The 25803-nt window shown below is 39.1% G+C and overlaps 1 protein-coding gene across 4 annotated transcripts in view; it reads left to right on the top strand.

The window, feature by feature from the left end:
* Positions 1-25803, top strand: part of slc12a5a (solute carrier family 12 member 5a) — a 226528-nt gene that overhangs the window by 118485 nt on the left and 82240 nt on the right. For 2 of the 4 annotated variants that reach the window (XM_037534817.1, XM_037534819.1), the window contains exon 2: positions 19208-19237. The exons of the other annotated variants lie outside the window; for them this stretch is intronic. In XM_037534817.1, coding sequence (XP_037390714.1) covers positions 19208-19237 — 30 coding nt within the window. The remainder of the gene's footprint in view (positions 1-19207; positions 19238-25803) is intronic. 4 annotated transcript variants of the gene reach the window in all.

Genomic DNA, 25803 nt, shown 5'->3' with positions numbered 1-25803 from the left:
AGAAAAAGCTCTGGAAGAGCCTGAGGAAGACATTGAGAAGAACATAGACTCAAAAGAAAATCTCCCTATGGATATGAGGAAGAGCCAATCAGAGGAACCAAGACTCAAAAAGAAAAGCTCTAAGAGCATGAAAAACTAAGAGGGACCAACACACAAAAGGAAAAACTCTAAGAGCATGAGGAAGAACCACTGAGAAGACATCTTGAGTAGCTTACGATGATCTTAGAGAGATGGTCATGCTCTTTTTCCTGACACTGTTGCCCTTGGCTTGCTCTTTGGGGGGATTTGAGATTTCTACAAAGCTGTTTTGTGATAACATATAGGCCTACAAATACATTTGAATTGAGTAACAAAGAGCATAATTAAGAAAATATCGCTGTCATATCAAAACCTCTAAACTCGAATACCCACTGCCTTTTACATTGTATGAACATTTCATGATGAATGGATCAACAAAAATGGCCCAGAATTACTTGGGGAGAAGTCTGGTTGCCTTAAAATACATGTTCATAAGAATATACACAACAACTGTGTGCTAAATTGCCCTGAGTGACGATTATATCTTTGCATTAGCATTCTGCATAAGTGGTGGCCAAATGAAGGTGTTCCAGTGACCCTACCACCATGTTTATCTCAGACATGCATGTTAGCTTCATTGGCTAACTGACCCTGATACGTCTGACAGGTTTAAGCTCTGTTGAATGGAAAATGCAGTGCTGGAGAACGCCTCTTCCGCACAGCATCATTGCCTCCACTGCTTTGCCATTTGAATGTTCTGCTCCCCCTCCATCTACAGAAAAGCCAAGCCTGGATTTAGACCGAGAACACGGTGCCACAGCACTCCTCCAGTGAAAAAGAGCGAGAGAGAGATAGAGACACTGAGAGAGAGTTTTAAAGTAACAGTGTTTTGTTTTTCCACATCTCCGCTTTCTGCATTATTAAACATCAGTGGCTCAGCTATTTGAGCGCAAGCCTGTTTTTTTTTTTTTCTTAAATAAAAATGATTCTGGATGTGGGACCATGTTACGCAATCAGGCACATTCTCAGATGATCATTCGCTCCTTGTTCTTACCAACGGTTAGCCTACATGCTATTTTTCCCCTTTTTAATGCAAAGATATTTTAGTTAGCAGTATGGGGAAGATTATGAAATAGATTTATTCATGGTTACACAATAGCTTGCGAGGCTTGGCGGAGCGAAATGTAGTCGTGCTCCCATGATTTTCCCAGCGCACGTCTCTGCATTTTAATTTGTTTACTGCAAACATCTGAGTCTTGTGTGCAAAAATGCAGCAAAGGGAAAGAAGAGATGGAATTACAGCCTCTTTTAAAAAAAATTAAAAAGTATTAATCTTCATGAATCTCTGAGCATTTGAATGTAAAATCTGTACTGAATGACTGTGGCAGAGAGACTATTAGCCTTTCTGAAGGACACATCATGGATTAGTCTGAACCTTATTGAAATGTGAAATTGGCTGGATGGCTAATGAATCAGAGGCATTGAAATGGATATATTGAGAGTTACGTGTTATGTAACATGGTGGATGGAGTTTTTTGCTGTTTTTTTGTGGGAAGATTCTTTATAGCATTATTGATGTAAAATTAATGCATATTTAAGTCATGATTTATAATGTCTTCCTCACCCTTAGAAATCAAGTGTAACGGGGAGCGAGGAGGCGGGCGCATATGCGGAGATAAGCGACGTTTATTATGGGCAAATCCAGGGTCATAGTCCAAACGGTCCAGGGTCATAGAGCCAACACGGATTGATCGGGAGGCAGACATGACATAGACCAGAATCAAACATACAAGCAAAGACCAATACAAACACCACCAGAACAACCAACACAAAGACCAGCAAACACAAAGGGCAAACACAGGGCTTAAATACACCAGGGCTGATGAGGGACAGGTGGAAACAATCAGGGGTGGAGTCAAGAAATGAGGGGGCTGGAGCAAAACAAAACGCACATGGGCTAAACCAAAACACAAACACATGGACAGGACTGGGAGGGGCCAATCATGACATGGAGAGTTATTACTGTCATCTTGCCATTATATAAATACATGACTAATTACATTGTTGTGTTAGAAGTTGAAATTTGTACACTCTTTCTGCAAAACAAAACTTTTAAACAACAATAACTTCAAAGTCAAATCATAATGAAATATTTCCTATTTTTCTTACAAGCAGAAACATGCAATCAATCGAAAGCTGTAAATCTATCATTTTAACAGATTTACCCCAATTATTTCAATGAGCTATGGGTGAAAAATCATATTAAGAAGGTGAAATGAGCTCTGTAAAACATAAAGGCTACTATACATCCAAAACAGCACCTTAGTAGCACTGCATATTCTCCAGCTCATATGCCCATATTGCTATAAAAATATATTTTCAGCCATAAAATTACAGCCAAAAGCACTATACAGGTAAATAGCTTTATTACAGTGGGGCAAAAAGTATTTAGTTAGCCACTGATTGTGCAAGTTCTCCTACTTAGAAAGATGAGAGACGTCTGTCATTTTCATCACTTCAACAATGAGAGACAAAATTAGAAAAAAAAATCCAGGAAATCACATTGTAGGATTTTTAAAGAATTTAGCCTCCCCATTGTAAGTATTACTTCTTAGGAATTCAGAAACTTGTATTTTTATAGATGCAATATGAAAGAACTGCATCTTGCTTGAAACATTTTCTGAACACGTTGCATTTTGCACGAGGTATCTCTTAGTCCCAGAAATTCTTAGTGATATCCTGTTTGTGCTATTCAGACCAGTGGTTTAGGTAGATGTAACTTTTTGGGTACACCTGTGGGGAAAAAAAGCTAGACCAACTTGGTAGATTTAATTTCCAAACACTCCAAATGTCCTGCAATGTTGTAATATAAGGCTTTAGCCTATTGCTTACATCATCGCCCTGCCTATTCCAATACTTTCACCCTCTTTAGTGATACAAAATAATATCAAAACTGTGTAACATCAATAAGAATGCGAATCAATAAGAATTCACATAAACCCCTCAACACCCATCACTATAAAGCATGTGTCCACTCACCGCATAACCAAAATCAGACAATGGAGATGTCGAAGAAAAAAACAGCAAACTCAAAAAGCTGAACCTAATCATCCTAGGCTAAAGCACACTGGCACAGCAGGTAAATGTTTATGGACCATTTATGTTTTACTTTTGAGGACTCGATGCACTGAAGTAGACATTTGCCTTGACGTTTTTGTACAGTCCGTTTCAGCTTTTCTTATAACAGACCTTTCTAAGTATCTAATTCACAGACCACTAACAAAAACATTGCAAATGTGTTGAAAATGACATAAATCTCACTTTCAGAGGAGTCTCAGCTGGAGCATCAAATTCAAACACTGGCATGCTGAAAAAAGCTGAAAGCTTGAGTCAGTGGCGAATAGCAACAGCTGCTAAGCAGTGATCGGCTGGCTAAGAAAATGTGTGTGCGACTGGTTGATTGGAGTAGATCACACCCAATCAGGAATTATATAGAGAGCGTAATGATTTTGACTGGTCATGGTGCGATGGTAAGATGGTAGAAAATAAGTAAATTTTATCATTCATAAAAATCATAATATTCTTTCCTCATTTGATTGGTTGGGCCTGTGACCAGTCTAGATTCTCCTACCTGTGGCTACACTCTAATACAGACTGCCTCACGGTCACTAATAAAACATCCTATTTTGGCAAATGCAGGAGTCACTTTTGGAAATTTACAGCCACTTCGCTAACGTGATAACAATAATAACTTAAATATTATAAATCATTAGTAAATAACAATTTAAAAATGAAAGTTTTTGCTAACTATAATAGTTTAATTATATTCCATCAATATTATCTACAGTTATTGATTTGTATTCATTTGTCATCGATTCTCAAATATATTATTCATCAACCAACTTTTTGTTTTCGGCAAAATATTGGAAATAATAAACAGCACTGAAAAATGTTTTTGTGTCTATTTTATGATATTTAAATCTACATTATATAAGCTGCTGTTATATATAAAATATCAATTATCTATTTGATAGTATTAATTTTTTATTTCCACATTACTTATGTATATAGGACACATTAGTTTGACATGTCAGTGTAATTTTTAATTTAAATTAATATTTGTTTGAATTCTCATCTGTTTTGAAGTGGTGAACTTATCTTACATTAATATTTCAGTGCATATTTAGTCACAATTAAAAATTCATAATTCCTTTTCAGATATTACTATTATGATTATAGCATTGTTTTAAAAACGTTTTTAAAATGTTCTTCAAATTTTGTTTCCAGACTATTTAATGACATATAAACATCACAACTGTGGGTTAAGACCACTCAGCAGAAGGACTTGCATGGACCTCTTTCACATGTTGGATACTGGGATGTGAAGGCAGTAATTGTATAGCACTGAGACTGTAGTCTAATTAGTGGGGCTGTCCACAGTAGTGGTGCTGAAATACTTCCTTCTACCATCACAATCCATTGTCCTTGAAGAAGCCCTGACAGAGAACAGTGATAATTCTGTAGGAAATATGATTTAGCCAAATAAAAAAAAGCAATTACATGAAAGTTCTTCTAGCGCTCAACACCATGGTCACACCTACGTAAGCTGAGAGGAGGAGAAGAGGTTAGAGGAGATCTTTTGACCATGTAAAGCTCATATAACCACACTATGAGGAACTTAGTTCTGAAAAACTTTTTGTCTCAAAACTCTCTTTCTGGTTAAAGAACCTTGGTCTTGAACTCTGAGTTTACCTAGATGTCATTTTCTCATGATTCACAGGTTTTAACATGATAACAGTTACATCACCATCTTAACTCATATGGATGATGAACAATTTAGGCAAAAAAGAGCAGAAAGGACTGGAGAGACTGTATATCTGCTGAAATGCCCTATTAGAGATGGTGGTGGTAAGAAGAGACTGAAGGTGAGAGCTTAGATTTTTCTCAGCAGTGTGAGAAACAACTGAATAATCCAGGACTCGTGTGATGCAGTGAGCCATACTTAATGCTTTTCTGGGGTTGTTTTATTTGCGTCACAGGTTTTTTTTTAAGAGGCATTCCCTGACCCAGCAGAGCCATGGGTCATGCTGAGCTCCTTTCTCAACCTCCATTGAAACCTGCAGGCTTTATGAATTGCATCCATGCATTTACATCTCAATGAAGCACTGGAGAATTTTTAACTATGTGCTCTGCTTGGCACTCAAGTGCATTTCATGCTCTGCCCAGAATGTGACAAAGCACTTTTTGACAAGGGTTTGTTGATTTCTCACATTTCTTAGAGTTAAAGCTGCATTCTGTTCCTAATGATCTATAACACCTCGCACTCTCACACATACGCATGCATTACCCAGCGACATTTTGACAGCCCTGCATGAGTTTTACAGAGGATATAGCCTCGATCCTTCTTTCTGTAATCAGTCCCGACCTAATTTTAGCAACAAGCTGTCAGCTGATCACATTGCGTCTAATTTGGAATTATATGACATGCAAGATTTCAGATGTGAGACTTCAGATTCAGGATTCTGAAGTCAGGGTTTCACTTTTTGAAAATGCATGTAATGAATTGATTCTTTTTTGTTGTAATTATTTAAAGTGCAGTTCAAAAGTCAGAGACCACCCTTCATCTTTTATTTCCAAAGTGGCCATCAAGTACAATTTAAGTTATTAGTTTTTCATGAGATATTTTTGAAGAAATTAGAATAAGATAATCCCCTTACATAAAGAAGAAGAAAGTCAAAGGAGAACAAGAGAATTTCCAAAAGTGAGGTCAAAAAGACCTGAGAGACCATGCAAAATGTCAAGGTCAGATAAACAGCACTTCTCATCTTTGAGAGGAAGAGGAGAAAATCAAGCTGCTTTAGATCTGAAAACGTCCACAGGTGTTTCTGTCCATCCTTCCACTGTGGTTCTGAAAGGATGTGTAGCTGTAAAGAAGAACCTCACTGAGTAAAAGAAAATAGACAACAAATAAGAATCATCTGAAAATCAAACAAAGAAGCTGTTGATGTTCTCAGAACAATGGATAGGCCACCCCAGAGTCCAGACCTCAACACCACTGAATTTGTATGGGGTTATTTGAATTGTGAGAAGCAGAAAGACAGAACTTTGGAGGTGTGAAAAAGTATCCTCACAAAAGTCTCCTGAAAATAATAGAATTGTAATAAAGGTTAGAATTCAACACATTACTGAAATTACTGAAACATTGATTCTATATGACGGTGTTGAGGCTTCTGTGTAGTTTTCTGTTAAATATGGTTTCTGCTTTTTCCTGATACTAAAAACGGAATAGCTGGTACTCAATGGTTTTGACTGAAAATATAAGATAAATACAAATCATCTAGCAAAACAAGCCCCCCAAAAATCACAGCCCATAGAACTTTTAAGCAACATCAGAAAAAGCCCCTTCATTTAAGAGCATAGCACAAGCCCTGCCCCCTCCCACCCACTTTCCTCTGATAGGATGCACGTAGATTTAATTACTGATGGTGGTTTCTATGAAAGATGGCAAATGAGAGACTCTGGGAAGATGCTGAGTTTTATATCGGTTATATCGGTTATCTACCCTTTGGGGCAGTTGTGGGCTGGCAGTTAGGGAACCGGCCCTGTGACCAGAAGGTTGCCGGTTCGATCCCCAGCACCGACAGTCCATGACTGAGGTGTCCTTGAGCAAGACACCTAACCCCCAATTGGTCCCCGGGCGCCGTGGATAGGGCTGCCCACCGCTCCGGGCAAGTGTGCTCACTGCCCCCTACTGTGTGTATTCACTAGTGTGTATGTGGTGTTTCACTTGATGGATGGGTTAAATGCGGGGGTGGAATTTCCCCGTTTGTGGGAATAAAAAAGTATCACTTAACTTAACTTCCCACAATAGTTTTGAGTGTTTGAAATTGTTAACTATTTTCATGCATCTAATGGGTCACTGTTGGGGAAGAAAGCTTTGCATCTCACATACTGAGACCATAAGAGAAGCCATATATGCTAAGAGGTATTTGAATGAGATGTTCAGCATTTGACATCATTTAAGGGGCCCATATAATAGTAAATCTATTTTTTCTCGCTTTCTTAAAATATGGGTTTGATGTAGAATGTAAACACTCTTAAAGTTTCAAAACATTCTTTGGATGTCACAAAAACCAACACATTTACAAATGTTGATCTCAGCCTACATTCTCAGAAATAAAGGTATGAAACTGGGCCAGTACCCCTCTTGTCACTGGGGTGGAACACTCAAGGGTACATCTCAGTACCTTTAGTCAGGGAACATAATTGCACCATATTTGCTGAAATGTAATTTTCTAAGTACTGACTCCACACACCCCATCTCGTCTCCAGGCCTTTACCTGGAAAAACGTATTTAAGGTGCCCAACTGGACCTTAAAACCAGTGTTGTACCTTTGAGGGAACATTTACATTGTTTGTAACTTGATGAATGAATAATGTACCTGCAGAGAACCTTTTCTAGTGGATAGCACTTTTGATCCACCCAGTCATAATGGAGATGTAAAGTGTTCCAGTCTGTTTAATTCTAAGAAGAGAGTGAACTGTTTTTCACACCTGTTTTTGTTACTAGAAACAGTGGGCCATGAGTAAAAATACAGTAAAAGAAATTGAACCCTTTAATATGATGTTTTTTATCTCTGGACACAGCCACATTCTTTGCTGCATTGCTGTAAATGGGGTAACATTATGTTTGTCTGTGTTTGTTGCGTCTTTCTTTTCTGGGTCTATGGCTCAGACTGAGAGCAACAGGGCCACTTTATTGTACTGCACTGATTCATGCCATGTCTTTTTGCCACAGTCACATTTCTATGCTGTTACGCATCTCCTATTTCTGTTAAGTCTCTTGCCAAGCGCATCGGGCATTAACTTGTTCCAGCTGGAGAGTCAGGGTCGTACATCAGAACGGTCCTGAAACGCAAACACGCAGCGCAGCCACAGCAGAGCGAACAAATCTTTCCCAGAGTGAGGAACGTGGCAGTTGAATAGAGAGAGAGAGAGAGAGAGAGTATTTGAGTATGTTTGCCTCTGATAGGCACGCTGCAGTGCATCATGGTCACACATCCTCTGCAGACACCATCCATCAATGCCACGTGCTCACACACACAGAAAAACACACCACACAGGCCTGTGTGAGTCCTCCACATTCTGTACAAGTAATACGCACTAACCACTCACTTGGGAATCTAAACTTAAGTGGACTCATCTGCCAGTCACACAGGTTCGTCAACCAGGCTACTGGCCAGGCCTGACTGGGGTGGGCACCTATAACATGTAGTATAGAGCAAAAGTCAGAGACCACCCTTCATTTATTTAATTTCCAGTCAGCCAGTCAAGTTATTCAGTCAATAGAACATTGCACACTTTACCTTTAATACAGCTTCCATTCTTTTCAGGGGACTTGCTTTCAGTTTTTCAAAGAAATCTACAGGGATATTTTTCCACACCTCCAACGTTCAGTCCCTGAAGTTGGTTGCATTTTCTGCTTCTCATAATCCATGTAATCCAAACACATACAGTGGTGTTGTGGTCAGTCCATTGTTTTGAGAACACCAGCAGCTTAATTTGTACATTTTCTCAGTTAGTATTTTTATATATGATATACACATTAGCCACTTTACATGCAGATTATTAATGCATTAGTAATCTGACTAGTAGCTCAATCAGAATAGAATATGTCCTTATATCCATCTCAGTCATAATAGACTACTGTGATTGAGGCCATTCGGAATACAATTTCTGATTGAATGATGTGGGTAATCCTATAAATAATCTGTTAAATAGAAAAATAATAGCCATGTTGGCCTGCAACGACTTACAGTTGGTTGCAGTGGTTACATTCAATTTACATTCATCAACAGCTTTGATTTTGTACTTCTAACTGTCTTCATTAAACGGAAGAACAGAAAATGATTGTCCTTTTTTCCGTAAAACAAGATTTTACACGAAACAATAACTTTTTCATCTAATTAAAACAAAAATATCTCCTGTTAGAAACGTTACAAACAAATATTTAAAATCTGCACTTTCAGCAGAATTTCTCCTTCTCAAGTGAGAGATTATTAATGTTTTATTACACCATGCTTTTGTTATTGAAAGTGATAACTGCAACTTCTAAGAGTTAACAGACAGCTTAGCAAGAATTGACTAAAGGTTGACAGCCAAGCAGACTGAGAAGATCTAGATGGCCTCTTGTGGTGGTGAGAAGAAGAAAAGCTCCCCTTAAAAATGTGAATGTGGGAAAATAACTGCAACCTAAGAGGAGGCTGTTAACATAGCAAAAATGGCAATACGCTAGCCAGTCCCTCCAATCGCTATTAGGTTTTTTTAAGCGTCCCATTCATCCACTGATGCTTCTTGATCAGATAAGCTGTTCTCCCAATCGACGGCACTGATCCTCTCAGAAAATGCGTCACACGTTTCAGCACTTAACGACTCATCCGCCTTTTCCGTTTCTCTGTAGCTCCACTGAGGGTCTGGGCTATGCCAGTTTCTGTGGTGGGGATTCTCTGAACTGCCCTCGCGCATTACGCTTCCCCAACATGAAGCCTTTGAACCTCCTCCTTTTATTTATTTATTTATATCGTTCATTAAATTCACACTGTTTAATTAGTGTTTTATCAGAGCCTGTTTTTTTCTGAAGTGGCAGCGGAGCTTTGAAGATCATGCGGTCTTCATCAAAAGGATGAAGCAGCTCAGAGAGCGGCGGGTCGGCAACCAGATGTCACGTCAGTTTTTGTCGCTTTTAATAAACATGCTTTCGAGTTTTGCTCCTCCTGCCAAATATTTGTTTCTTTGCAGCTGTTCTTAAAGCCATTGTCAGCGCTTGTTTTGATCTGTTTTTGAAGGCATCCTAGTGTAACTGAGATTAAAGTGGTTCGGCCTGCTGGTGGGGCGGCTTACAAAGGGCCGATGCAAATTTCCTCACAATGCAAGCAGAAGAAAGCCTGGGTTGTCATTTAGGCGTCCTTGGATAGGACACTTTAGTGTTTGCCGTCTTTGCATGTCTTTTGGTTTTATTCGTGGAGCGTCTTTGATCTTGAACACCTCTGAAGATAGAGAATGAAGCGATATATCTCCTTTTTTCCACCGGCCATGCTGCTTTATTTATAGAGCAATGAACTGAGCAAATAGCAGATAAGAAAGAAAAAGAAGGAACAATTAAAGCTGGTGGAATTATCCAGCTGTTCCTCTGGAGAGGCTAACAGTGTGTGTGTACTGGTAATCTTAGGAAGCCCTCACACTCTGCTGTACTCGCACACATGGAGCAGATGTTCGTGGTGAGATAAGGAGAGGATTGGATCTGATTAGAGCAGCAGTGGATGGAGAACATTGCGCAGAGGAATGCTATTAGATCCTTCTTCACTGATCCCATGGTTCCTAGAGTTAAAGCAGCATTCCATACCATACGATCCGTAATACCTCACACACACATGCACGTGCATCACCCATGAGAGTCAGCACGGATCTGCATGGGCTTTATAGAGAAGATGGCTCTGATCTCTCCTTCTGTAATCGTTCCCGAGCTAATTTTAGCAGCAAGCTGTCACTCGATCAAAACACATCGTGCAAGTCTTTCCAGTGAATTGAAGCTTTGAGTCTCGCAGATTTTATACCTGCAATTTAAATGAGAGACGTAACACAATGCAAGCTGTACAGGCAAAAGTTTGCACCCCCTCGGTTAAATGGCAAGTTTTGTTGATTTTCTGAAAAATAAGTTAACACATCCTCCTAAATATGTGGATTACATGTTGTGTTTTTAGTGCCCAATTTGTTTATTTCCTGAATTTAGCTGAAAAAAAACCCATAAAATATAGAATCCACCATAGTTTTTGTGTAGCCTGCATTTTATGGTTTATGTCTTCCCAATATGTTAAATTCAGCAAATAAATGGTAATTGTACATTAAAATGTGCGGAAGTGTGTTCACTGTAGAGAATGCATTCACTTATTTACACTTATTTTCACATCAACTAACATGTAATTGACCAGGGGTGCCCAAACTTTTGCACAAAGCTGTATATTGTCGATGTTTTTTTTTTCTTTTCACTGTTAAGTGCTTTTATTAATGTATGATAAATAGCATAGAATGATGGTTGTTGTTAGGAATACTAATAAAGTAAAATAAACAGTAAAATAAAGTTATCCATCCATCCATCCATCCATCCATCCATTCATTTTCTAAGCCGCTTCTCCGTCAGGGTCATGGGGGGGTGCTGGAGCCTATCCCAGCAGTCTTCGGGCGAAAGGCAGGATACACCCTGGACAGGTCGCCAGTCCATCGCAGGGCAGACAGACAGACACAGACAGTCACTCACACACTCACACCCAGGGGCAATGTAGCATGTCCAATTGGCCTGACTGCATGTCTTTGGACTATGGGAGGAAACCGGAGAACCCGGAGGAAACCCACGCAGAAACGGGGAGAACATGCAAACTCCACACAGAGAGGACCCCGGTTACCCAGCAGGGGCATCGAACCCAGGCCCTCCTTGCTGTGAGGTGACAGCGCTACCCAAAAACTATCCATCCATCCATCCATTCTCCAAGCCGCTTCTCCGTCAGGGTCGCGGGGTACCCAAAAACTAATTACAAATAAAATATGTTTGTTATTAACAAAAAACTAACTAAATAATTAAAATATATATATAACTGTAACCAAAAAATCCAAATATAACTAAAGCCTAAATATATTCGCATTCACAGCAGCTTCTCTTTTACCATTTACATCCTTGTCCTACTCCTCAAACCGTTTAGTGACCCCTCATTTCATGTGAATGAGGGCATTTTCATCCTGTTTCATCCTCTAATTAAACATTAATGTTTTCTCATAGGATCAAGATGCTCAGTCAGAATAACTTGATGTGCATTGATGTGTATTGATGTGCAGTGACCCTTCACTCTGAGGTAAAAAGTGGATACAAATCATGCAAGCAAATTGCCCCCACCACACAACAGAGTCAGCAGATCCCCTTACTCTAGGAGTTGAGCATTAAGGCCTTGTCTTTGTGTATGCAGCTCATGGGCTCACCCTCTCGTGGAGAACATACTGAAGAATGACTCATCAGACTGTGGTGGGCAATATAAACTATTCTTGTATGATCTGTTTTCAGAGAACTCGGAAATGTTGGGACTGTATAGGACTGAGCGGTGCTGAATCCTCCTTTTAAGTTTTGGAGATATGAGGTTTTATCACAAAAGCAAGGATGTGCAAGCAGTATTTAACCCTTGTTGTGTTTGCTACTCTGTGGTCTACTGGACCCACTGCATTATTGTTTTGTTTTTTTTTTTCTTCAATCAATGCAGCCATAAAAAACCAGATGTTTAAAATATCAAAGTGGCCAGCATAGGGTTCTCCTTTAGCAGCTGTAGCCAGTCAGCAGCTTGTCTATGTTGTCCACCCTCACACACATATACACACACACACACACATATATACAAACACATGCACACACAGACACACACACACAAACAAAAAAGTGGGTTTACCCAACCCCACATGTGTAATATAAAAGTGTGGGGGGTGAATAGGAGTGGAGTCACTGAGAATGTGTTATTTTATGTCTTTCATAGGAAATGAGTGAAGGCCAAGGAATCTGGGGATGAAATAATAATAAGTCGCATCAGTTTTTCTTTTGGGAAACATTTTAAATGGGTCCCAATGACCCAAACACCACACAAGGGTTAATAAGAGTCCTTTGGCAAGACTTCCAGCACTGCCTTTGTCTACCTCTGTACAATGATCAAATTGGAAGATGCTCTGAATAAGAGTGTCTGCCAAATGCCATAAATGTAAATCAGATGTTGATTATTTCCATTTTGACCTGTCATATATGATGTATTTATTTTCTTGCTGTATTTCCAGCCGAGTCTGTGTATTTTGTCTTGCTGTGTTGTAAGTGATGTAATGAGTAGTGTGTGTTTGTGTGTAATGACAGTTCTTGGAGAGCTGACTGCAGTAAGCAGTGCTACAGTAAGCAGTAAGCCTGCCTTCTGGAGAACATACAGATTAAGTGTTTTAATCAGACTGACAGCCACTAATAGATTACAGAAGAGGTTAAAACTGCTCTAAACTGTGGCTAGAGTACAATTAATTCCCAAGCTGACTGAACAGTCCTTCCAGACCACTTGTGTATGTGTGTGCATCTTCGGGACTAAAGTGTGCTCAGAAACTGGAGAAAACAGCTGACCTACAGTGTCACGACTAATGAAATAGTCCTCACTTTGTTAAGTGTTGTACATAAAAACTTCATTTTTTTAAACTGGAAGGGCCAAACCTGCTTATTCCCTGGTGACTGAGATTAATATTAGAGTTTGGTTTAGGATTAGACTTTAAAATCTCTAATTACATGGAGATACTTACATATTGCTGCTGTCAGAAAACCTTGTATCTCAAAAGTAGTAACTTTACAGCAGAAGGGATAAACCTGCTTTGCTTCTAATGTAAGTCAATGGAACCACTTTTTTCCAAGTAATTTCAGGCTGTTTCTTTTTGTGCATCCTTCTTGACTTTTACAAACAATGTAAAGGCCAAGAGACATTATGATATAAACTGAAAGACTGCCAAAATATAGATACAGGCGTGTGTGTGTGTGAAGTGTTTAATGTTCGTCCTGTACAACTTCACAGCTTTCAAATCATCAGTAGGATAGTAAGCTGATGAAAATGAGACAATGTTAGATGTCTCCAGAGTGATGAACAGAGCTGTAAAAGATTCTTAAATGGCTTTAAAAACTGTATAATATTGAGAATGTAGTTATAAGAAAATTAACAAATAAGAAAATTGTATCAAAAAAATGGAGAAAAAGTGGAAAAGTGAGTGTATTATTTATTACTTAATAACTTATTGCTCTCAGAATTCTTGAAATATGGCATAAAACATCTTTAAATACATGTGTATAATTCCACATCCTAACATTGCACAAAAACAAGCCCATGTGTGTGAGAGGGTGATGGAGAGAGAGTGATGTGTGAATGACTCTTTATCGATGAGCACTCAGTCTTCATTTATTACTCAGAACGTGTTCACACTGTAGTCAGCCTAACACACACACACACACACACACACACACACACACACACACTGAGCCAAAGCATCAGAAGGCAGTGCCTGAACACACACTACCTGTCAGCATGGTTGAAAGCCGTTCTCTCCACTCATACGTCAACCAGTCAACACGCAGCTCACCTAGCTGACCAATCGAAGCTCATTGTTTTCACAGTGATCTCCCTGAGAGCTGTCCTTCCCAAACCTGTCTGTACCATCGATCTGTTTTCAGTCATCATAACATCAGCAATAAGCAAAGTCCCAATGCAGAAAGTCTCACTAAAGCTAGTGGTTCATTTTCTCCTACATTTCCACCCACCTTAACGCTTCAAATGCAGTTATGATAATACACAAAAAACAAATTGCACAATAATTTTCAGCGATCACCACATTTGTGTTTGTAAGTAGAAGAGGAGGGATTTTATTATCATTTGATGATTAGAGTTAGATGAAAAGTTGTTGCTGTGCAATGTCAAGTTAGCTTGCAAGAAGAAATGTTCTTAAACATTTTTAATGTCTTTTAAGCCTTCAAATGTTTTGACACATGAACAAACAGAAAAATGCTGGAAATAAGTGAAAGTAAATATAATTGATTATGCAAGTAATTATGTGATCCGTTGTGCATTTTGGCAACTCATATTTCTACAATATAATATAGCAAAATGATAACTGTAGGGCTTGTAAATACATACATATATTCAAACATGTACAGCCAAAACTTTAGATGCACCTATGCATAAAAGAGTCTTTTTCATGCTTATTTAATAATAAAAGCAAATACAATGAAACTTTTTTCCAACAAGCTTGAGAAAGATACATTTATTGTTGCTGTCAGGACAAAACCTCATGTCTCCAAAATGGTAACTTTATAGGAGAAAAACCTACTTTACTTTTAATGTAAGTCAATAGAACTGGACATTTTCCCCAAGTCATTTTGAGCCATTTCATTTGGGTCATTCATGATGAAATTTGCACATAATGTTAAGGGCATTATGTCAAAAAATTAAAAACAGCAAGAATGAAGATTTTTCAAGCAATTTGCTGAAATATTGTTGCCATAGCTTTTTCATCCAAACGCATGACTTGCACTAATTAAATTTGCTTAAGTGCCAACATTTTAAGCATTTACGCATAAGAATTTGAAATGCATACATTCAATCAAACGTTTGACTGGTACTGTTCATATGATCTCAAATGAACTCTGCATATTAAACTGACTCGTACCTATCATAGGCCAAAGTAATCAACAAATCGTCTGCTTTTATCTAATGAGCATAACATATTTGGATCTCATACTGTGCAAGATCTCCTAGTATAGTAAGTATGTGTGAATTGAGCTTGTCTAAGATGGTAAACAGTGTTGGAGAAGCAGAGTCAGAGCAGATATTGACAGTTGGACCCTGTTCCCCTCTCTTTGGCACTGTTTGAAGTGACAACAGAAGTTCATTGTCTGACAAGATAAAGAGTTTCTCTCTCTCTTGCTCGCTCTCTCTCTCTCTCTCTCTCTCTCTCTCTCTCTCATTGGCTCTGAGGCAGAAACAATGAAGTTTCCTGAAAAGAGGTTTTAGATTATTGGCAGCAGGAAGCGCTGCCATTTCCACTGCACAGGTTTGATGTGACAGCTTCAGTTTATTCACCTAGGCGGAAGAGACAGGTCCTTTTGTCATTGGGCTCCACTGGGATGAGAGCGATAATGGGAGAAGAGGGGAGGAGAGACAGAGAGCTGGTCATGAGGAGATAAGCTTCAATTGCTGCTTTGATGGTACTTTATGTGCAGAATAGAATGATACTGTTTCTTTAAGCAGAGGAAATCATACTAATTTCAGAGCTATGCTCATGGTTTTTATATATCATCACTGTCAGAACAAAATCTGACATCTCAAAAAAGTAACTTTTAGAAGAAGCAAAAAACATTGGGCCTCATTCATCAATCAGTCTTAAGAAGACATTTCTTACACAGTTTTGATGAAGATTCTGACATTCAGTGATGGTTTTTGTATTTGGGATTTGTTCTCAGGTAAGAACAGAATCTAGACACACTGAAGAGCACAAAGGTGTGAACAGTTCTGTGGTTTAAGAACACGTCATGTATCTGACAGACTTTTACTTTGCATCTTTCTGTAGAACACATTTAAGATAACCTTCATTACAGGAAGGCAGGAAGCACCCTGGACAGGTCACCAGTCCATCACAGGGAAGACACACATACCTAGGGGCAATTTAGTATTACCAATTGGCCTGGCTGCAGGTCTTTGGATTGTGGAAAGAAACCAGAGCACCTGGAGGAAATCCACCCAGACATGGGGAAAACATGCAAACTCCACACAGAAAGGACCCTCGTCCCCCGTTTTGAGTTTCATTTGTCTATATTATTAAAATATACATACCTATTATTATATTTACTTAGTTATTTAATCAATTATATTTACATTTGATTTACATTTGACAGTTGATACATTCTCTATCCACAGAATCCACAGTCTTCACTTCTGACTTTTTTCCCTTTTATTTTAATGACAAATACATGGCAGAATACGCACTGTTCCGAAGTTTGGACTAGTCATATTAATAATTATTATTTTACTTACAGTAATAATTTATAATATGTAGACGTAAATACTATAGACTAAGCACTGAAGGGTATTTTGATATTCCTTTTGGGATCATTAAGAAGTCATTGAATTATAACATACTTTAATTTTCCATTTCCAGCCACCTGCCTCAAGATCTGATCTCCACAACATTTAATAATAAAATGGGCAGTCGTGGGCTGGAGGTTAGGGAGCTGGCCCTGTGACCGGAAGGTTGCCAGTTCGATCCCCAGCACTGACAGTCCATGACTGAGGTGTCCTTGAGCAAGACGCCTAACTCCCAATTGCTCCCCGGGCGCCGTGGATAGGGCTGCCCACCGCTCCGGGCATACACTAGTGTGTATGTGGTGTTTTACTTCACGGATGGGTTAAATGCGGAGGTGGAATTTCCCCGTTCAAATTTAAATACAGAACTAATGGGTGGTAGAAGGTTTTGGCTTGACAGTGATATGTCAACATGTGTGAAAGACATGGAGAGATCTTTAGCGGATCTTTTCAGAGAATGTAAACGAGAAAGGATTTGCTCTCCTTCTCTGTCTTGGCAAGAGCTGCCTGAGTTAGCAGTTCACGGTTTCCTGTCATCTAGAATTTTGACTGCAGTTCATGTATAGGAAACACATGCACCCTGTATGCATACGCTGTGAGTCTACCTGCAGAAGAGGGGCTTTTTTTTCCAGTCTGTGAGCGCTTTGGCCCTCAGGCCATTCCGACACATCTCTGGTGAGACGAGTGTTGAGATGTGATGTAACGTTTGACGGGGTGCATGAATTATTAAACTCCAGGAAGAGTCGCGCTCCTCTTTGTGATGTTCACCGTGCCCCTCAAAGAGACGTCACCAGGGAACATGTGCCAGGAGACATGAGTTTTGTGCACGTGAAGGATCAAATATGTGTGAATCCCACGTGACTGGAGATTAGCATTGTGTTTTAGGTGTGGGTGAAATGTGACAGCAGGATGTTTATGAGTTCTTAATATCCTGCACATGCTCTCGATTTCCCTGCTGTACCACACCTGATTCAACTTGTCAGGTAATTATTGAGCCCTTCATGAGCTGAGTCAGGTGTTAGAGTAGGAAAACACAAAGCTGTGTGGAGCATGCAGGAGTGGGACGGAGTACCACGGCATTATGGGATTTAACCCTCTCACTCCACCTTCACTTTGTGTATTATGTGGAGCTCCAGCCCCACAATCCATTTCCGCAGCAATATGGAAAGAACTTGGACTTTAATTTGAGTTTTCTTAAAATCAAATTTACACTTTTTTTTCAGTTTTTCTTCTTTAGCCTTGCGCCTTTGTCTTGCTGATATAACTAACAAGTAAGCCACCAATTGACACCATGCTAACTTCATTCCTAAATTATCATATGCTTCAAATGATGTTGATTTGTTTAAGGAGAATTCTACCAATGTTTTTCAAAATTTCTTTGTAATTCTGTTGCTAACATTTGTAAACAAACTCAGATTAGTTTGACGTGAAAGTTCATTGTGGAGGAACTTACAGACTCAGATTTCTTTACAGTGATGGTGATGGGAACATGGGGTCGCAGGGTCTACGAAACAAATATAGCCATTTTATTGCTATTTATTGCTATTTTCATGTGTCTTCTGGGATTTTTTATGTAGTGCTGATGATGGGAAAATAGAGGTAAATCCAAAAAGGTTTTTACTGGGAACTTAACTGCCTTACAACACCCTGCATGTACCCCTCCTTCATGAATGGCTTTTTAAAAATTAGTCCAAAGCTTTCTCACAGTGTCTCAAGCATCAGGCAGCATATTCGTGACTGTTTGATGTAATAGCTCTGTTAGAGGTAGCTATTTAGAGGCACTAAATGCTTTGGATGTCTTGATTCCTATCACCACCACTTGAACTATTCTAGCTATTCCAGCTACATTTCTCCAGAACAAATCATTTCACATCAGACCACTTGGAATTGGTTTATATAATAATAATAATAATAATAATAATATCAGCATCATTTTACATAATAACCATTTAATTATGAAGAAATTTTCAAACTCCTTTAAGTGGTGTCTAATAGACTTGCTTATGTGGTTTCTGATCCTGTATGACACAAGGTTAATATTAAAATGGACAAAAGAACAAAAAAATAGGCTTGGGCTGTTAAAAAAAAACTTCTGAGATTGCTCAAACTGATGCAGCGAATTCGTAATGATTTAGACATGCAGTTTGCACCGTGCCCATCAGTGGAGTACAAACTTCGAATACCTGTTATCTATACTAGCCTAACAGCATCAGTGCAAAACTAAAGGAGCAAACTTCAGGCACCAAGCATATCTTGACTAGTGGACTACATTTGAAGTAAAGGGACAATCAGCTTTCATTCAACTTTATTTTTCACTAAACTACTCCTTTAACTTTGATGCATGGTTATATTCAAATGTGTGAGAGGCACTTTTGATTTCTTTTCTATATGTATTTCTGTTATATGAGTGTTGTTGGTTTGTTTTTATTAAGTTAGTTATTATTATTTATTTTTTTGCTTTTTTTTGTTTTTGTTCTAAAGCTGTATGTGTTATGTGCGTTTCTCTCCAGTGGTCAGCACCACCTGCCCAGCCAAGAAAGGTGAGAGAATGCTGCCATTGTAGGTGTGCCGTGTGTGTGAGGTGTGATGTGTGATGTTTGTCCACATGCACTTTTATCTCGTCTTTGTGAGTTTACTTCAGATTTTGACCTGTTCGTGTGTCTTTATGTTTGCACACTCTGAAAAAAAGATGTGTTAAAGGGGAATTCCACCACGTTTTTGCGTAATTAAATGGCTGCAATGTGAGTGATTTGATGTGAAATGATTCATGGTAGAGAAATTTATTGACTCTGGATGTCTTTACTGTTGTGCTGATAGGAACATGGGATGTCTACAGCATAAAAATAGCCATTTTATTTACTATCCAACACAACCTGTGTCTTTTTTTATATAATACTTATTTTATATGTATTATATTGATAATTATAAAATAATGGTAAATCTGCAATAACAAGTTTTCTTTTGAGACTATTGTGCTTTACCTGTACCTCTCTGCCATTTAAAACATACATTTTAGGTCAAAATCTTCTCTTTAAAGACCATTTGACGTTCTGTCACAGACCTTTTAGAAGCAGACGTCTGGTTCCTATCACAACCACTGTGAACAATTTTGGCTTTTCTAAAGTGGTGCATTTCACATCAAACCACTTTGAATGAGTTTGTTCACACTTGAACCATTTTAGTTATGCCGAAAATATACGAAAAAGGTGGAATTCTACTTTAATGAAGACCACACTTTTTGTGTTATCAATTTTTAATGCATTTTGTGTCAGGCCAGAAAACTTCAACGTACCTCTGACACAAAAACTATTTAGAACACAATTTGTGTTCAAACTCTGAACAAAATGACTGTGTTTTAAGTAACACAAAAGGTGTTGTCCTTAACAGGACATGCAGATGTGTTAAACAACAGCAAACACATCTTTTAACACATCTGTTTTGATTGAGTGTACCTCATTTACAACAGTGCTGTTATGTCTACGTTCTTCTACTATGTCTGTGTGATTTCTGTGGCCTTTTTTGTTTCGTTTTGTCCTTTATGTGTCCGAGTGATGACAATGCGTATGGTATATGGTGGTCCCGGCTGTAGCCTCACTGCAGCCTCCAAAACTTTGGCACAGTAAACGCACGCATAATGTATTAATGATCAAAGGTAGACGGAGGACAGACGCAATGAAGCAGGACAGGGAGGCAGCGAGCCTATTAAGGAGTAATCAGGCCAGACCCGACAAGCCCTTGATGCAGAGTTCAAACCCCCATCTAATTCTACTATGACTCGGCCTGGGAGGGTCAACCACTAATCCAGGTAAAGGGAGAGGAATATGATCACAGACAGGACAGAATCTAATTAAAGGAAGTCAAGAAAAAGGTCAAGACCTAATAAACAGTGAGCAAATGGAGATGTGTCAGCAAGACCCAGTTATATGTTATTAGAATTTCATGTATGTCTGCTTCTCAAGCAAGACAAGCTTGTGAACAAGCTCTGTTAGCTTCTCTTCAAAAAATGTTTTACTGGTCTTGACATGGTTTTGTTGAAACTTCTGCTAATGTCACATCACGCCCCGACTGCTAATACGGGTATTATACTGTTCAAAAAGAAGGACAGGGTTAAGCCGTGGTCAGACTGGCCTGTTGCATTGCTGCTTTCTCAGCCAGGGTAGACGTTCCTGATGTGACTTGGCTTAGCAGGGAGCATTTCGTGAACTAGTTTGTTTGGTAACACTTTACAGAAAGGCATTTTGTGTAAAGCTACGTGACACACTTACAAATTATGGTTCTTCATGGGTTCTTTAGCAAAGAAAATGATTACATTCAATCACGAACACTCAAAGAACCCTATTCTTGTTTAAAGGGCACTTTGCATTGTGAAAGGGTTCTTCAGATAGATTAAGAATGTGTTGTATGTAGTTCTATATAGAACCTTAGAAAGGGTTATATTTAGCACCAAGAAGGGTTCTTCTACTGTTACCATGTCAAGCTTGTAATAATAGAAGAACTCTTTTTGGTGCCATTTAAACCTTTTTCAACAAGATTTCTATATAGAACCATCTACAGCACATTTTCCATCAATCTAAAGAACCTTTTCATGATGCAAATAACCCTTTAATCATGCAAAGGTGTGTTTGAGTTTTCATGGATCTACACAGAATTATTTTTCTTTACTAAATACCCCTTGAAGTATGTACTATATACTTTTTAAGTATGTACTATTGAGTCTCCATAAGATTTCTACTCTCATAAACATATATAAGCATTAATTAAGGCTTATGAAATGTTTTTTGTTCATTTCGTCTCAAAAAGCCTTAGAACTGGAGAATTTTTATTGAGAGAATTTGCCACTCAGTAATGTATTCCAGGTTTGTCAGATGCTAGAGGGCACTCCTGAGTCCAAAATGAATGGGCTATTGAGGAGCTTTCATGCAAAATCATTGTTTGTAAATGCTTAAGAATTTTTTTTATCAATAAAAATGTCTCATTTTTTTTTAATACGGAAAAGCATATTTTTGAGTGCTTTGGAGCTCCAGTTATAGGACTTTATAACAGTGGCTAATGTTGACATAAGTGCCATCACCAGCTCCCTCTAGCATTTCGCATTCATATTTTTGATATAATGGGAGAAATAGGAATTGGCCAGGCTCCTCTCAAACTGACTCTCTTATGACATCTGGCGCTTGTTGGAATAAAGCTGTATCAAGGTCCGCATGGCTTTAAGTCAGTTAACATGAAGGGCTTGTGTAGGTGTCATGTAGCCTTATGAGCACTGCACAGCAAAGAAAACGCCACAGCTCACCCTCTTGTTTCTGTTGCTTCACACTTCTGATGTTTGAAAATTCATGGGGTTAAAGTTATCCTAGATTAAACACAATGTTGAAACAAATTACCCAAAGTAAGCTAATTCCTTTTGCGCACCCTGCAGCCCTTTACCAGTCTGGTGATTTGGCTTTTTTTTGCAAGGAAAATTTTACTTTCGAGTGCAGCTTTACACTTTCACAGTATGGTCTGAATCAAGCATAGAAGGTTGACTTTCCTTCACGCTCAGCAAGGCATGCCAGCAGAGCTAATGCTGAAAACCTAATGCTGACAGTTGAATTGAATTGAATACATAATGGTCCAATGAACAATAGAGGCTTTAACCCGATGTCAGATGGCCATAGTATTTTGTGCTTTCCCTCTTTGCAATAGGAAAAAAAGGGAAATCCCATCTGCTGGTTTGAATTCCAATTCCAATAGGAATTCACTAAAAGAGGATATGAGTGCACAATGATGGTTTGAGATAGTTGAGTTAAAGCTGAGTTCACGTCATCTCTTCACCCTGGGTAACTTACAATAAAAAACACTGTGGTCTTATTCCAGCTTTGGCTAGAGTTCAATAATAATAAGATCCAGTGTAATATGTGCAAGATGCTGGAGAGATGAGGTGCCTGTCCATATCAAATCATCATTGGTTGGCCTTTAAACTGTCATCACAATGTCTTGTGTGTCATTGATGCAATCTGACAGGCATGATGCATGGAGGTGCATGGTGGTCACCTTTTGGAAAATGACCCGTTCCGTGCCGCTGAAACGAGGAGGCCGGATGTATCTGGTTAAAAGTTATGTTTATCGCTGAAGTCGGGAGAAAGGAAATGAAAAGTAGTGGGTATTTTTAGCAGGGCATTGAGTAGAGGTTTATAGTCTCCAGCGGGCAGGTATTATCTAAAGCTGTTGCAGTCAGGGGATAGTTGTTACAGGTAAAGCAGCTTCAGCACTGTATATAGAGCCACTGATAAGGCCTAGCACTGTCTGCCTTATCTAGCCCAGCCAGATCCTTACAACAGACTCCCTCACACCCTCATTCTCTCTCTCTCTCTCTCTCTCTCTCTCTCTCTCTCTCTCTCTCTCGCTCTCTCTCTCTCTCTCTCTTTCTGTTTTCCTCTCCCAGTGCTATAACTTGGAGGGCTGTAGAAAGCTCATAACAGTGCTAATAGACTGTCTACAGCCCATCAGCTCCTCTAGCTAACTCCATCTCATTATTGCGCACCAATGTCTAATAGTGTGTGCAGAAAAGGATGATTTTAAGAAGCATTCAGCTTTCTAGTCTGAGATGGAAAGAATTGGCGACACGCGCTGTCAGAGAGATGAATGCTTAATAGCTATCCCCAGAATTGTGCATTGTTGCTTCACTCCTACAAAGCAGGCACATTTATTCAAGCACTGATCAGAATATCTATTTTTGTTGGTGACTATTTTTATATTGATGAAATGTATCTCAGCTGTGTTATGAGTAGTACCACATTGTAATCTATAGTAGCACATTATATACACTATATATATTCTGGGTAGGCTTTCTACAGGGTTAGGAGTGTGTTTATGGGAATTTTTGACTACTCTTCCAGAAGCACATTTGTGAGGTCAAACACTGATGTTGGACGAGAAGGCCTGGCTCGCAGCGTCCGCTCTAATTCATCCCAAAGGTGTTCTATTAGGTTGAGGTCCAGAAAATGCAAAATCACATTTTAAACACTCCTCCAACAAGTTATTTTCAACAGATGTGTCCAAACAAGTCTCAGCATATATATTTGTTCTTAAAGAACTTGGAAAAGCATCCCAAGTGGCTTTTCATCAGCCTGCTCGAGAGAATGCCAAAAGTGAGCAATGCCAATTTAAGGCAAAAGAGTGCAGATGGTTTTGATTTTTAGTCACTGCAAAGTTATATCATAGTTTGGAAGTTGTCACCATTCTGAAATGTGAAAAAATACAAGTAAAAAACGACGAAAGTAAGTGTGTCCAAACTGGTTATTTGCCTTGTTTTTGGTTGGGGGTTGCTGGAACCTATCCCAGTGGTCATTGGGCAGAAGGTATTCCAGTGCAGGGCCGTTAATTTTGGACTTCTTGAAAGTATCACAGATATTCAAACGAAACCATTTATCCCCGATTTGTTTGTTGTTTTGTGCCTTCATTTGTGTCATATTTGAAAATGCTAGCTGGCATTTAAAATGTGTTATTTTATGATGAACAGACCAATAGAAACACTCAAAAATTACTTGAAAAAATCAGGTTCTATTAACTTCCATTCAAAGGTAATATATTTTTTGGAGATACTAGATTTTATGGTAACAGTGACAATATGGCACAACACCTTCAACAAGCAGTCTTGACTGAAATTCTCAGGGATGTTGCAAAAGTAGACAAAAGCAAGTCCTTTTGCAAGTCTGGATATTTTCGAAGACTGCAGTGATCGATTCTCTTCCCGACAGCCAGGAACAGCACAACATTTAATCCTGCTTTTTTTCATCATTTAATCATGCATCTTTCAGTCCAGTGACTCTGCTAAAGACTGTCTATAGTAACAACACTTGAATCGGTGGAATAAACTGCTGTAGTCTGAATGAGATGTTCATGGTAGTGAAATCACAAAATTGACTAATACAAAACAGGCTGGTTGTGCAGCTCAGTTTCTATATGTATATGGGCTGGCATCAAACGTTTTCCATGATATGGGCTCTTTAACTGTTTGAGCAAATGACATACCGGAAGTCTGATTAATTACTTTATGGATAGTCTCAGAAGATTTCAGAACTGCTTATGATCATTCTAGTTAGTGCTCACAACTTTTCCCACATCGTCTTAATCCAGTGGCCTTTTCACTTGTTTTTGTCCAGCACATCTTTCCAGTTTGTGTGGGTTCTATGGTTCTGTCAGGCCCTTTCTGCTTCACTGGGAGAAAGCATGAAACCACAAATAGAGGTCATTCTGCTGGGTTCAAATGCTCCTTTTGAAGTGGCAGTCTTATTAGAAAATGTGTCATTTACTCGGGTACACTCACATCGACACATACACACACAGAAAATGGGTGCTTTTAAAAGCTTAATGGAGCAGCAGCTCAAAGGGACTTAACCTACAGCGACTGGACAGCCAAGGGAAAAGGCTGACATTAGCCTGCTTATGTGAGTAAAATACACATACACACATGGGTTATAAATGTGTTTACTTTCTGATGACAAAGACCGTGTCTCTGGAAGCACGGTGAGCTTAGACAGGGTTCCTGACTAAGTTTTAGCTTCAAAAAACTTGACAAAGTTTGGTTAACAACATTCTCTGTTAAAGCAGAAATCTCCTTCTTCTTCTTCTTTCGGCTGCTCCCTTAAGGGGTCGCCACAGCGGATCATCTGCCTCCATCTTGCCCTATCCATTGCCTCCTCTACTTTCACACCAACCATCTCCATGTCCACCTTCACTACATCCATAAACCTTCTCTGAGGTCTACCTCTTCTCCTTCTACCCGGCAGCTCCATCTCCAACATTCTTTGACCAATATATCCACTATTCCTCCTCAACACATGTCCAAACCATCTCAACCTGGCCTCTCTGGCTTTATCTCCAAACTGCTCCACCTTCACTGTCCCTCTGATCTGCTCATTTCTAATCTTGTCCATCCTTGTCACTCCCAACAAAAATCTCAGCATCTTCATCTCCGCCACCTCCAGCTCAGCCTCCTGTCTTTTAGACAAAGCCACAGTCTCCAAACCATACATCATAGCAGGACGCACTGCTGTCTTGTAAACCGTCCCTTTCAGTCTTGCTGCTATCCTTCTGTCACACATCAGCCCTGACACCCGTCTCCACC

This window comes from Pygocentrus nattereri, chromosome 26 (genome assembly GCF_015220715.1).
Source record: "Pygocentrus nattereri isolate fPygNat1 chromosome 26, fPygNat1.pri, whole genome shotgun sequence".
In the NCBI taxonomy this organism is placed as follows: Eukaryota; Metazoa; Chordata; class Actinopteri; order Characiformes; family Serrasalmidae; genus Pygocentrus; species Pygocentrus nattereri.
This window is presented reverse-complemented; position numbering and strand designations above follow the sequence as displayed.